General features: G+C 27.9%; 1 protein-coding gene across 2 annotated transcripts in view; it reads right to left on the reverse strand.

Annotated features, from left to right (window-relative positions):
* The window catches only part of LOC112597620 (integrin alpha-PS2), a 72,116-nt gene extending 56,320 nt beyond the window's left edge, over positions 1 to 15,796 (reverse strand). For both annotated transcript variants that reach the window (XM_025343735.1, XM_025343734.1), the window contains exons 1-2: positions 15,373 to 15,796; positions 6,276 to 6,502 (exon numbers count right to left, since the gene is read on the reverse strand). In XM_025343735.1, coding sequence (XP_025199520.1) covers positions 6,276 to 6,445 — 170 coding nt within the window. In that variant the 5' untranslated portion in view covers positions 6,446 to 6,502; positions 15,373 to 15,796. The remainder of the gene's footprint in view (positions 1 to 6,275; positions 6,503 to 15,372) is intronic.
* Between the last annotated feature and the right edge of the window lie 8 nt (positions 15,797 to 15,804).

Here is a 15,804-nt window from a genome sequence, read left to right on the forward strand (position 1 = left end):
TAAATTTTTGTATGTATAGATATACAAAAAATGTTAATATAATGGGTGTGCAGTTAACTAAAATTTTCAAAATCATGTTCAATCCATTTTTTAATTAGCAAACAACTATACTGTGGCCCTAATTGATCTTTATTAACAAAATTGATGACATTTCAAGCTGAGCTCACTTAAAACGTATATTTGGGTCAACTCGAAATGTCAAGGCTGCCGAGGCATTTTTATGATGAAAATGCTCAATATATACTTCATATTTATAATACCATATGCGCCAGATGGTAATTTAATATATAATATACTTCACCAAGATGTCATTTTTTCTTTCAAAACTTCTGTTGAGAGGAGGTATAGCCGTTTTTTCGTGTGTGTGCGCGAACTCGAGTAGGTGTTTTCTCGTGGGTTGGTTGTGTGCGTTTAAATAATGTATGCGAGCGCGGCCGGAAGGATCATCTGGTCCGATTGCTGTGACCGGCGGAGTCGTATAATAATATTTATAGGTGTATATTATATATATTACAATTTTGCATCGCTAACCGTTCTAACAAGATTTTCGTGTTCAAACGTAGTACATGTTAATATATTATTTCCATTATTGAATTGTAATAAAAACGTTCAAGTCGATTAATTATTAAAGTTTCTTTTGTATACGGTACATACTGCAATGACTGTTAATGTATAATAATGTAAGTGAAGTCAATATTAGTACAAATTATATTTCAGAAATCTTTGATAGAATAATTTAGTGCTAAGCGGCTTTTTCTATTGAAAATAAAAATATAAAATATTACAACATAGTAACTCAAAATTATTATATAGTATAAATTTTCAAAACATTAATTTTTTCTCAATATTTTATTATTTTACTGGACTATACAAGAAAAAACTCCAAACATGTTTTCAATTATAACATACTATGTAATATATTATGGCCCACTTTTTTCTTATTATTACCAAAGGGTCGCTCCTAAATTTTGCCTGAATAACTCAACGTGAACAACACGTGCATGGTAATAATAGTATCCGTTCTTTTTCTCCTTAAGGTTTAAAATAGTAGAATGGTTTTAGGTAAAAATTCTTGCATTAGATTACCATTTAAACAAAGTATTGTCATAAAAAATAATCTTTACTTCATACATTTAAATGAAATAATTATTTTTAAAACCTTTAAATTTAAATATTTAAAATGTTTAATATGTATAATATAAGTATATAATATAAATTTTACTATAAATAATTATTTATATGTATCGTTGACTTAAATACGTATTGAAATAAATAAAAAAAAATGAAAAATGTTTTGATTTAAACATTTTTTTTTAACTGACTTTTTTAAATATATATACTTATTTATTTTTAATAACAACCAATAGAAATATACGAATGTTCGCCAAAAATTATTTTTTTTAACGCCAATAATAACAATTGAGGAAATGTTTTTCTAATCTGCATGTAGTTTGTTTTCATCGTCAGCGTGTATCCTTAAATAATCCTAACATCATACACATGAACGTCACATATGGTTTTTTTTCGTATTTTTTTTTTTTTTAACAGCCTTGCTCTAAAACCGATCATCTGGGTAGTAATTTAAAAGGTAGATATACGAATTAATAAATCATCCAACAAGAATTTTTTTTAAGTCACGTCTATTTTAAAGCACAATATTAACTTTTATTCCATAAAAACCTTAAAAATATTCTATAATTTAATTAAAACATTTAAAATTAATAAAAGTTAAATTTCTTTGGAATTTACCTTTAAATGTCTAAAATATTTAAATGCTCAGTCTAAATATTTACTAAGTATAACGCAGTTATAACACCAATATAATGGGCAATCAATAAAATAAATATTAAACCATTGACAACAGTATTAACTACACATTGTATAGATCTATGAACAGTGAATACAATTATGAAATGTAATATACATTTTATACCCAATGTTTATTTTCTATATTTTAATTTATACATGCGCTCCAACTAAACTGGAAGACCACTGACAGATATCCATTTGCATGTGACAGTTTATTGTTTCAACTGTGCGCTGCAAAAAATGCGTATAGATTTATTTATAGTAAAACACTATATTGATTTGCATTCGTTTGCGAGTTAAATTCCAAGCACCATATGTTTTTAATATAATTCCTATTGTGTTGAGAACGAGTGTAGTTGAAAATTGTTTAAGTTTTTTTTATACATATTTTTTCTTCCTAGTCCATTCATTTATTTAAACCAAACTTAATATTATAATAATAAAGTCTGTTTCAGGTGCCTATCTGGATACCTACGTCGTATTAACGACAATAAAATAAGCACGTAATGCGTACCTATATAAATATATAATAGAAGTACGCCGTATAGGTACACGCATAACAAATAATAATAACTGATCCACAGGGCAACTACCACTACCTCATCCTCATCAGCAACCTATTGAAACAGCATCGCTACTATTTTCTACCCCTCCCTATACGCTAATGGGTTCTCCCTAGTTTTATATGTTTCAATCAGAGACGGTGATGGATGAGAATAATATAATATGGACCAGCATCTGTCTGTGGAATTTTACTGGCTAATGATTCGAAGAGATATATACAAACAAATAAAAGAATGGGTAGCTTCACGAGGTGGCTAATAAACATCTGACTTCTATTAGTTTAAAAAAACATTTTATAACTTTTAGTTAAATATCATTAACTCTTGTGAGTCCATGTCAAGGATAAAAACATATTCAGCAATGCTAAAATTAAACGTTTGACTCAGTACACTGGCAACCCGCACCTTTAAAGTACCTGTTGGTTTATATTAGTTGTGGTTACTTATACAATGCTACTATATGTATTAATGCATTATGTATGTGTAACTAAATGTTTATAAATATTGATATACATTAGTTGATAATACATTTTTAAATAATGATTTACTTTTGCTTATATATTATAAATATAGTATATCATTACATTTAATTATTAATTATAATTTTAAAAAATAAATTTTATAATTTGAAATATAGTATATTTTATTAAGTATAACATTATATAATTATAAAAAAAATAAATAAATTATCAAATTGGATTTTGTTTAATTTACTATATCAATTTATAAACGTTTGTTTATTGTTATATAGGTATGTTAAAGCGAGTCAATATTTTTATTAATATATTATAATGGTACCTATCTGACATCTGTTAGTTCTATAATCTAAACTATATGTATATACATATATAAATTTGAAATATTGTTATAGATTTTAGCATTATATGTTATGTTTAGAAAACCTTATTGAAAATAAACACAAACTATCTATAGTAACTAATAATATTTTCTTTTGGTCAGAAACAACATTGTGTCTGTTGCGTAAGAACCAAGCGTTGTGTAGTAGTATTTTATATCTCAAAGTCACATCCATCACGACAAGATTTTTATTTACAGTTAAAAAAAAATACTTATTTAAATTTTAAACAAATAAAAGTTTAAAAAAATTATTTAAATTTAAGTGATATATTTAGTGTTCCTACCGTCGATGTATAATGTTTACTTAACACCATACATACCATAGGGCTGTTTGTTAATGGTAAAAACAATAATGAAGAATAATAATGTCAAAACGGAAGTAAAATGCTTAAGGGTTTGGTTTATATGAATAAAGAATAATTTACATGCAGTTTACATAATATTCAAGTTACGCAACATCATTATAGTATAGAGTTAAAAACTATAAATTGTAATAGAAAAATCCCTATTATGACCAAATAAAAACTACGAATTTAAATATATTTTACATTACTTGAAGCTATAGTATAAATATAAAAGGTATAATAAAAAATATCGATTGATAAGAAAACTAAATTACCTATAAAAGAATATAAATCTGTTTATCATTTCAGAAATAATTAAGCTACATACCCATTTTATTGTTCATTATTTTAGTCGTAAAATCATTTTGATCAAATATTATTGTATACCATTTAAATGCTCTTGAAAAAAAATACTAAACTTACTTTCAGCTACTATTTATATTTTTCTTCCAGTACATTTTGTCAATAGCCATTGTACTTATAGTGCATAGGGGTTAACTTTCTAAATCAGACTGTTTATTGACTTTAGATTAGTATTTTATTGTTTATAACGGTGTTTTAATCCAAAAATATTGTAAATAGAAAGCATTAAAAAATAATGCTTTTTCGTTTTATTTAAGAATCTAAGTATACAATCATATATTTCATTATTATCTTCTAAAATGTTTTTAGTTGAACAGTTTTATAATAGATGTCTAATTTTCATAAAATTTAGCATCACTTTAATCGATATCTATCAAGTATCAATAATTATTTTAAATACCTATATCGTATACATACATATTCATTTAATGTAATTCAATTGTAAATATAAATATATATAATATCAACGTGTATATTATGTATACTCCCTCTTTACTATAATATGCATAAATGATAAAATACATTATATAGCCCATTGACATGAGTCCAGTGTGTTCAATTATAATAAATATTCATCCGGCGACGTTAGAACGGAAACAAAAGACGTTGGCGAGATGTACCGAGTCGTATCCATAATATTATTTAAGTGGTACAGTTGAAAACGGCTTCTTTACAATTGAACAATGATATTATAAAAAAAAATGAATAAAAACCGCCATTATACGTTACACAAGCTCCATACGGACAAGTATCGTGGGTATCATAATAATGAACAATATAGTATAATAGTAAAATAAAAGCGTCTATATAATTGCAAGTCATTCGTAATGTGTCAATATATATATTATATATATATTTAATACGATAGTGTCAAATGTCAATTGAAATGACAACGGTTTTCTGAACTAATGGAGCTTGCCACTTAGTTGAAATTACGGACGCACGTATATAGTAGTTTGGACTTAATGATAGACGATAGTACATATCTGAGGGGATTTCAGACGACAGTGATGACTATTTTATTCTATCCAATCAATAAACAGCGGAACCATAATCATAATTCAGAACTAATAACATCAAATTGGCAGGACTGAATTTCAGCAGATAGAACGGTGTTGTGTTACGTCTTACACTCATGGCATATTTAAATAAATTAAATTGTTTATTGAAATTATTTAATGAAGAAATATGGGTGGTTATTTTGTAAAGTATTTTTTTTTTTAAAAAGAATCTGTTTTCTTTGCTGTTGCCCGCACACAGCCGTGGTCTAAATTCATGTCTGAAAATTGGCATCTCTCATTAGTACACAACTTTGAACCGCGTATAATATGAGAAGCGTGAAAATTTCTTAAAACGAGTTATTCATATATTATATATGTTTAACATATAAATATACATTTTTTTAATTATATACTTCTAATTAGTCATTTTTTTTTTCATCTTAAATAAAAACTGAACGTATTCAGATAAATGCATTTTACTCACAATAAAATAACGCAGTTTTTAAATTTAATTTTAATAAGAATAAATATATAATCTATAACAGTATACGTATAATAAATGTATTATAATTTTAAAGTTATAACATGATATTAACGTCAAATTAATTAATTTCATTAGATCCTATATAGCTTGCGGCAACATCATAATGTACCTACATTATGAAATGTTTAATTTACATTGTTTATACTAATATTTATATGAAAATGATAACTACAATATAATGCATTATATTATGTTATAGCATAAATATTAAGTACCGTGGAAATATATGTTTTTGTTTACTCGATCAGTGCATCGCAGGAACGCGCATATGTAAAGGTACTCTGAAGCCTTATATAAAAAATAACGTGTTATCGTTACGAGTAGGTTAGTAACCTACATATTATATAGAGTCGTAGATATTTAATCACGTAAAATAACTTATAATATAAATTAAATTTCATCCTGTGTAATGTTAAAAAAAAATATTTTATTGTATTTATTATTTTTACGCTGTCAAGACCATTAAAGGTCTCGGATTAATAAACCGCGAACAAAATGTCACTTAATGCCCTATAGAAAATGTAATACTTATATACTATATATAATAATATGTACGTCCTATTGTATGAGTGCAGTTGTTAATTTTAAATGTCAATACAATTATAGAAAAAAAACAGTTGTATATTATTAAACTTGAGAAGATAAAAATAATTTAATCACTTCGAATAACGTACCTCCCCCTCAATAGGTCATATAGATTAAATTAAGATATTTAAATATCATAATATAATATCGTACGATATACTATTGACAAGTCATGTACGAAGTCGAATTAAATTTAAAAATAACTTACCATGACCGACCGCGCTCTTTATGCTGAGCTACACTGAACCCAAACATAGACCCTTCGGGCCCCCGATGTCTGATGCAATTTTTAACGTCCACATTGAAGCCAAACACTGCGCTGCAGTACAATGCAACCACCAGTATAGTAGGTAAGGGACGTGATGACGGCGGAGTCATCTCGATTAGCTATGCTCTTCTAGTGGTCATAATATACACGCGCCTGTCATTTGAACCCTGAAAACAATTGTAAAATAAAAAACCGATAAATTAAGATTATAAAAATACACATTTAATATATATACATATTTATTATTATAACATAGTATTGTTGTAAATTCATGCGTAATAGTAAGATGTCTATCTCTGTATATGGTGTGAAATAGTAGGTAGTTATTTAAAAATGAACAAATACAATAACGCTTGCAGACGACACGCATGTATACTTGTACGATTTACACGGCACTCACGATTTCTGTCTGGTTTGCGAGAGTTCGCATTTATCACCAAACACATCAATACGCACAGATCACAAACTAAAATAAATATTTATCGAAAAAATTAAAATCTCAATTTGAATAAATATATTCTATTTCGCATATTATTTACATTCAGTAATGCGATTTAGTTTTCTAAACGTACAACTGTTTAACGATAATTATTACAAATGACGTATATCAATCAAATACTTAGAAACTTTATATCATACAAATTAAATCTTAAATATTGATATTATTACATGCATTAATTGTATAATAACCTTGTTATTTGAGATAATATCAATTCATCGATACAAAGAAAAAGAGTTGCTTTCTGTTTGAATGGAAAAGAAAGATTATTGAAAGTGCCCCACAAATATGATTATCATTGTTATTATTATAATGTTATGGTTGTTATAAGCATTATATATTTATATATTATATGTCATAGTTAAGTGTGGCAGTAATGAAAACGACAGAAAACATATAATTTCCAATCAAGTAATGAATATGCATTCGATGCATTTATGTGAAGATACTGCAATAGATAGAAGAAATAAAATAACTTTGACTCTTGAGAATGTGTACAGATTATAATCATAAACGGATCAACAGTGTTTTTAAGTCATGTATTGGGTGTAGGTATAGGTAGAATAATAAGTGTTGTATAAATGTGACTGTTCAAGAAAATAAGTCATAGTTACTTTTTCAACTATTTTAATTAAAAATTGAAATCATTTTCATTTTTCATTATTTTGAACCTGTATCACGTATGAACTTAATATATATTCTGTTGATTTCTAACGTACATAAAAATGAATTATTAGGACTTATTTTTGAGCGTTTAATCCACAACGACAGTGCATAACGAATCGTCATCGTCATCCCACGTCGAATATCTATACACTTAAAACTGTACATCCATCAGTCAATATGTGTATAATAATTAATAATATAATTTTTATAAACATATACTGCAGTTACGTCTAGTGGTCGAAAACCACACAAACTCGTACGTCATCATCATAATAATAATAATATACTTATATTCTAAACCTATGTCATTTATACTGCAGGAAATCACTTGTTATGACAGTTCAGATAAAAATTACATCTTTATAAATTATACATAAATATCCATATATGGATCAACAAGCATTAATGCATACGTCATACAGTGACGGCGGATCTACAGTTAGAAGTGAGGGGTATGGCCGATATGGGATATGTGGTACATAGAGGGTCATATCCCCCGGTGGGCTTATAAAAATAAAAACCATGCTCCTCAAAAAATTAAATCTAGTTTTTTAATAATAGGTGTTTAATGTATATATATATATATAGAAATATTACATGAGTTCAAGTAACAAATTTTATATTTCCGTTCGCCCGTGAAAAAATCCTAAGACTATCTCTGAGGTCAAACTGTCACATACGACATAGTTATTATAATATAATATTATTATGATGCATATTTTAATGTGTATCAAATAACACACACGTCGACAATATCATTACAAGAATATAAAGTGCATAAGTACAATGTATTGTAATACGCACACTCATCCTATGATAATATTTTAATACTATTATTCTACGACCAGAGCTCGTTACAAAAACAAAACCTCCGACGGGCTGTGGGGGCGCGTGCGCGACAGCCGCGGTCGCCGTGCTAAGGAAGATGAGGATATATTATATTAATATTATATATGTGGCTTGTAAAACACGTTTTACGTGACAGAGATCGCCGGCAGTCGATCGAGAAAAATTATATCCGTTAGGCATCTCGCGAAAACGTGTGTAAGGCAGCGGCGCACAATATTTCCATATTTACCGAAGAAGTGAGCGTTTCATTCCCACGGGCCATGTAAAGCGATCGTTATCGAGCTATCTCTATCTGTATGTATGTGTGTATGTGTGTGTGTATGTGTATGAATGTTTTGCTGCCATAGACCTAATACACTCGGAGCTTACGGTTGCAGCAGCCTTCGCCTTTACCCCCGGACATCCTCTGACAGGGACTGCTGCTCGAACGTCGACCGATTCGTGCATAATAATAACAACAATAATGATAAATAATAGTAAAAAAAATTAAAAAAATATATATAATAATAATAATAATGAAATATCGTGTTGGTATATAAATATTATCATAGTATAGGTACTACACGGTTGTGATCTGCGACGTCGGGTAAGTACGTGTACGCATTCGCGTATAACGGGTAATACGACGACGACGACAACGAGGACGACGGTGCGTGACAAGCCGCAGCGCGAGTATCCAGGTATAGGTATAGGTATTATAATATTATACACAATAATATATATTATTATATGTATATATGTATGTATTCTGAAAAAATAGACAGACACTCCGGTTTCACGTTTGCATATTATAAGTTCACGCGAATCGATAGACAACTATCCGGATTGAGATTTACAGCGGATAACGCATTATTTTATTGCTTATTGCAATATCGCGCGCGTCGTTAGATTATCATACGTTTTATTTATACACCGGCTATGCCCTATGCATGTATACATAAACACATCGGTAAGTATAAGTACTATTGATTATTGTTATAAAATAAATCATTTACAATATTTTTATATTCACACAACGGGTATAGTATATAACAATAAATCAAATGTACGACTTTCGCGGAATAATTTGATACCTATACTTAGGTACTAACGCGTCACAATTTTTCTAAATCGATCACTTTCTCCTACAGCTTACCCATGATGTTATAGTTCGTGTTTAACAGCAAAATTACAAACTATCGATCTTTCCATTGGCCACTTTTAGCGCTATTTTATAATTTCGTAATTTTATTTTAACGATTAAAATAATATTTCATGTACGAGTAACGTCAAGTATACAGATAACAAAAATACAACATAAGTGTACACCCCGTGATTCACTTATTTAAAACTTCCGCCTATATTTGAGTGCATATTCTACTAAATATATTATATATACCAATTATATTTAAAATAATATTTTCATGTGCATAACACAAATTAGTACACCTAAATCTTGATTATTTATATTCTTATGTGTGCTTTTTGTCTCTATATCATGCTATATCTTATATTTGTTATAATAGCTCTACATTGAACATACTCCACTGTAGGTGTACTTCCCACACACTCAATTACAAAAATATGTCTAACGCCATGTATGGGATTTGTACGTTCGGTATTCAATACAAATTCTTAGTACTAATGGTTATTTTTATAAATTTTTAAAGTTGCGTCGAAACTAAATAACATATAACGATATAACTATACAAATTTGTGCTATAAATAAAATATTAAAAAGTTCAAGTTTTCATGATATTATATGTACCTACCATTATGATTTGCAGGTATAACGACTTATAATTTTTACGGTATAATTTAATTTGTAATTATGTTATTTATAATTTATTCGATTTATACTTTATATATTGTATATGAACACTTTTTCTAAAGCCTTCAAGGCCATTCGTTTTTCCAAGAACACGACACTTATCCAGCACGATTCTTAAACATTTGTTATCAACTATATACGGCTTCTTGTTCAATTGACATTTCAAGATATATCTACGACTCCTATTGGATAGGCTTATATTTCATTCATGATTATTTGTGCGGTTTGGTCATTTTGGCCAAGCACTACTCTGTTTGGCATACGTCCATTTCGCAAAAATCTAAATTTAAAACGTGACTCAACCTGTCCACGGATGAAGTCTTGGAATACAACAAATAGAACCCTATGCAAGATACTAAACCTAGACGTTATGATCCATATTAACGATTGAAAACTAATACATATGTATACTGTTCAGTTGATTTTATGAAACCTTGACAGTTGGAACTATATCTCATAAAGAAAAATATGATAAAAGAAAATATTGTTATAAAATAATAGAGTTAATACGCCAGTCATATAATCATTATTATTATTATTGAATATTTAAATGAATAATCTATTATTAAAATTAAATTCAAAAACGAGACAGGTGTGATATTACAGCTGTTGACATGTGTGCGCCCACTTGGGTGTGCAATGCGTTCATTTTTTTGTAGACATCAAATTCTTTTAGACGCCAGAACTCGGATCGTCGTTGAATTATTATTGTTATTATTATAATCAACAATTTAATGGTTCAGAAAATTACACAACCGAATAGAACAGTGTTTTACTTTTTTTTGTTAAATATAAAGCAATTAATGGCACTAAATATGTATACTATATATACCAACTAAACATTAAAAGTCTAAAATAAAAATAAAACATTTTAGTCTACAAAAATACTAACGTAGGTAGGCAACTCATAACGTTTTTATTCGATTAAAGTGATACATTATCGATCAACAAACCTTATAAAACGTCTGTGAAATAGATGGGTAAGTAAGTAAAAATACGTCAGACCGAAAACGTAGAAGATATTTAACAATTTTAATACATCTTCGCTTTATTTTTATCAGTCATAAACGTAATATTATATTATTTGTATTATAACAGTAATATTATCGCGCATATTCTTATTTATACAAATATTTTAAATTATAATAGCAATTTAAGAGTGTATTTAGTCATGTTATTAGAATATCGTATTGATCGCCGTGTACCAATTTATCAGTAAATCGAAAATTATGGATGTCGCATACTTAAATAACAATTGAACAAACTGCAATATTTTATATTTTCAGTGGCAATATTCTATTCGCCCATCACCACAACTACTATCTCAAACACGGATTGAATTACTCGAGCATACCGACTGTTAGTAGTAATATACAAGTGACAATAAATCAATTTGAGATTTTTTAGGTACCTGTATGTATCCAAACGACCGTAAGCGGGCGATGGACTCGATAAGAAGCTCCATACTTAACATTTGACCTAATCGTGACCAACACAATATTACCCCGATCAGTGGGCCTATCCGGCGCACATGCGGCGTAGACGCGGAGCGCGAGGTCGAGTATTTCTCCACACTCGATATTTGTATGTGACTATGTATTATACTGCGACACTACATTATATTATATTATTTAGCTGTGTAATGTTTACAAATTTTCTAAACGTTAATCATCATTCTGTTTTTTATTAGTACAAGAATGTTAAGAATATTTTAACTAACTGGAGTAAAACAAAGTTGTTTTGAAATTAAAAATGTAAGTAGTCAGATAATTATATTATAAACATATTTATGTTTGAATTTCTCATTATTAATAGCTAGTTATTGGTACATACGCTCAACAAGTATCTTGTTATGTATATCTATTTATAATAATGAATAATTACAAAATAATACTATATACAGGACAACAGGATGTATAATATACAATCTACATGATTAATAAAAATAAAAATTATAATAAGTAGGTAGACATAGTTAATTTGCGCCATGGCTAGTTGATTAATTTATAAATAATATGTATGTCCAGTTACTTGTATTTAAGTTTAATTTTTAAAATTATTCATGTTTTTTAAGAATTGCATGATTTTTCACCTATTATAGATTATATTTTATAAGACTAATACATAACTGATTTACAGTATAATGTATAAATATCTATTAAACAATCAAAAGAGAACATGAAAATACACGACGTTCTTGTATTTATTTGAATTTTATCGAAGATTACTAAATAATGTAAGTAATGGTAACTTATTGAAATTTTTATAATAAATTCTTATAATAATTACACAGTGAATATTAAAATTTGGCACAGTCAAAGTTTTATATGTGAGCTAAAGATAAAATTACATTAATTTTATATTGCTTAAAAATTATAATGTCCTTTTGCATGAAGTCATGAATATTTTATTCCAACATAACTTGTTAATTATTTTTATAATTCTTTCATAGTTAGTATGCACATGTTTTCATATTAAAAAAATCAGCATGTATACGTAAACTTAATTTTTAGTTCAAAAAAACTTTTCTAAAGAATTTCTTATTTAACTGATTCATTTAACTAAATAATATAATTAGATTAAAAGTGTAGGAATATTACCTATTATTTATTGAAAATATATGATACTTAATAACATCAAATTAGTAACTATTTAATAGTACAGAATTAGTTACATTAACGTAGGAGTGCGCACTAACCTATTTATACCAATGATCTATTCAAACATCAATTTTATGGCAAAGATGACAAACCCACTAGGCACTTACAGAAAAACCCATTAAAAAATTATTTCAATAGTACAGATATTTAGAAAATATGATTTATAAACAATTTATATCATTAATGAATTAAAACTATTTAATATTTTATCATTATACAGATCATATCATCTACTTATTAGATATACATCTCATTTACACAATACTTCAAAAATTTAAAATGAGTAAATCTAATAGAAATAATCAACTTGACAAGTTGACAAAGTTTTTAACAAAAATGTAATCTTAAATTTTTGGCCAAACTAAAGGTTAATAATAGTATATACCTATTGGCTATTTCGTATGAAAAATGTATCACGTTTCATAGTTTATTCAAAATGTTTTATTAAAAAAAAAATAAAAACTATAATTTTCTAATGAAGAACAGTTAAATATTTACAATAAATGGAAAAATGACTAAAAATAGGTTTTAATTACACGATTTACGAAGTTTGAACTATTTTAAGTGATAATCGAAAGATATGAAATTGTAAAAAAAAAGGTCGAACATAGAACGAATTGTTTAATAGGAGTTCCGTGCAAAAAATAAAACGATTGTAGGCTATGCACAAGAAAATAGGAAATGCGTGTGCTGGGCGTTGAATAATTTCCGGAAAAAAGTCGGTCAGCGTTATAATTTTACACGTGGGTATCTATATTTATAACTACGCATTTCCGTTCACGTAGTCTTCCGTATGACTAATGAGTTATGACTATTATACGGTATAATAGCAGCGATAACGTACCTTTTATTTATATTAGATTAGTATGTATTATATTCAAATCAATTCTGATCACCACCCGGGGACCTATCATCATTTGGGATGAATACGATGAGTATACCTACATAATAAAATTATAATATGACTAATGCTTTAACCAGTATTATTGAGGTGTGGAATTATTTTTTGAATTATTATTTGCAAATTTTGCACACGATTATTCGTATCCATCGTGGTGATAAGAAATGGATTACTACCTATTTATTAAATTATCATAGATCGAATTCCATATCTATATGACACATTGTGTAAAATAATCGTCTCGTTAAATGTGTATTATATATATAGTAGTTATCTTTATATATATATTATTATAATACTTTTACATTCGGTTTTTGGTCTCGAAGACGTAAATAAACCATTATATTATACAGTATATATCTCTAAATGTAATTTTTCGACCAATGATTAGAATATCAACCAAAAACGTCTTGTCGTAATTGTCTGCGATTAAGGCGCCTGCCGCGGCGTACCTACAAACAATAATCGACGCCGAGAAAATGACTTCATCCCGTGACGGAGCACGATGAGGTGCAAGGTTGTTACAGGTACATAAAATCCGAGATTTTATGTGACGGATGACGAATAACCCATATAAATTAAAAGAAACCGCCCACAGAATTTTTTTTTACTGACTAACTTTTTTTGACTAAATTACGATATAATATTATATAATATTTTGGTGCACATTTGGATATGATAATATCCTTGTAACAAACCCGTAAATAATAAAAATACACAGAGAATATTTAAACGAATATGTCAAATAACGTACACAGTACACATGTTGTTACAATGTACATATACTTATCAGTTCTAAACTTCTAAGTCAAATTATAAACAAAAGAAGCAATTTCTTTTTATATTTTTATAATTATTGATTTTTAATTGTTTTTTATTATGTAGGCATAAATTATTCAAATTTTCTTGATTTTTTTGTGATAGAAGATACAACTACAAAAATAATTTGTGTAGATTGTCTACAGTAGACATTAATTAATAATTATAATGCATTAAATTGATAAATAATAACTGTATTAGAAATTCGTATTTCTGTGTTTATTGACGATTCAAAAAAAATAAACCAAATATTTTAAGAAAACAAAATATTATATTTATATTTAATGTATCAACTAGCAATTAATAATTCTATAATATTCTACTATAATAATATGTCAATTAAAAATATTTAATATAAGTTTTATTTTCATAATTTCTATTAAAATAATTTTTTTGTTTTATTTAACTTTTTTTCCATCCATATTATAAATAGGTACATGAGTTTTTGAAAAATAATAAAATTGTAGATTTAAAAAAATTTGGTACCAATTCCTTACAACTAAATAATATAAATTATAGATATCTATTAAAAATACGGACAAAATAAATAGTAGGTACGTAGCACATGACAATTTTAATATATTTTTCTTATAAATCGGATAAATAAATAGGTTTGCAAATCCATATTTGTATTGATTTAAAAAAGCCTATACATTTTGTGAAAGTTTAAATTACGTGTAGATTTTAGCCACATCGATTAAAAAAATAATAAATGTTATTTATGCTCGTATAATGCGTGGTTTTGACAAAAATTAACGTAAATTAAGTCGAATAACACGCGAATCAATTATATCCGAATATACTTATTTATATTAATATAAATGTTGACTTACTCTGTAGATAGGGTAGGAAGACAACGATCACGGTGGACGAGATGAGACTTTGATCTTGCACTTTTCACGAGTTTATAAATACGAATGAGAACCGCCGTCCGGCGAGGGTGTAAAACGATTAAAAAAAAAATTTCACCGACCTCTAATGCGATCACGGACACCTCGAATAAAAACGCGATTTAATAATATTATTTACGATTTTAATAAAAAAATAAATAATTACGACGGTGACGATCCACGCACGGCGCACGCGGTTACGGTTTATAATTAAACGCTCGATTATTATTATAATAATATATTGAATTTTGGCGCGCGATGCAACACACGAGTAAAAACTGGCGGGCTGTTCGCCGCGGTACCGGGAACACGGGACGTGTGATACGCGCGTGTTCTCCTACTCTACGGACGCCGGCACACCAATGACTGAAGACG

This window comes from Melanaphis sacchari, unplaced genomic scaffold (assembly GCF_002803265.2).
Source record: "Melanaphis sacchari strain LSU unplaced genomic scaffold, SCAv2.0 Contig42_pilon_pilon, whole genome shotgun sequence".
In the NCBI taxonomy this organism is placed as follows: Eukaryota; Metazoa; Arthropoda; class Insecta; order Hemiptera; family Aphididae; genus Melanaphis; species Melanaphis sacchari.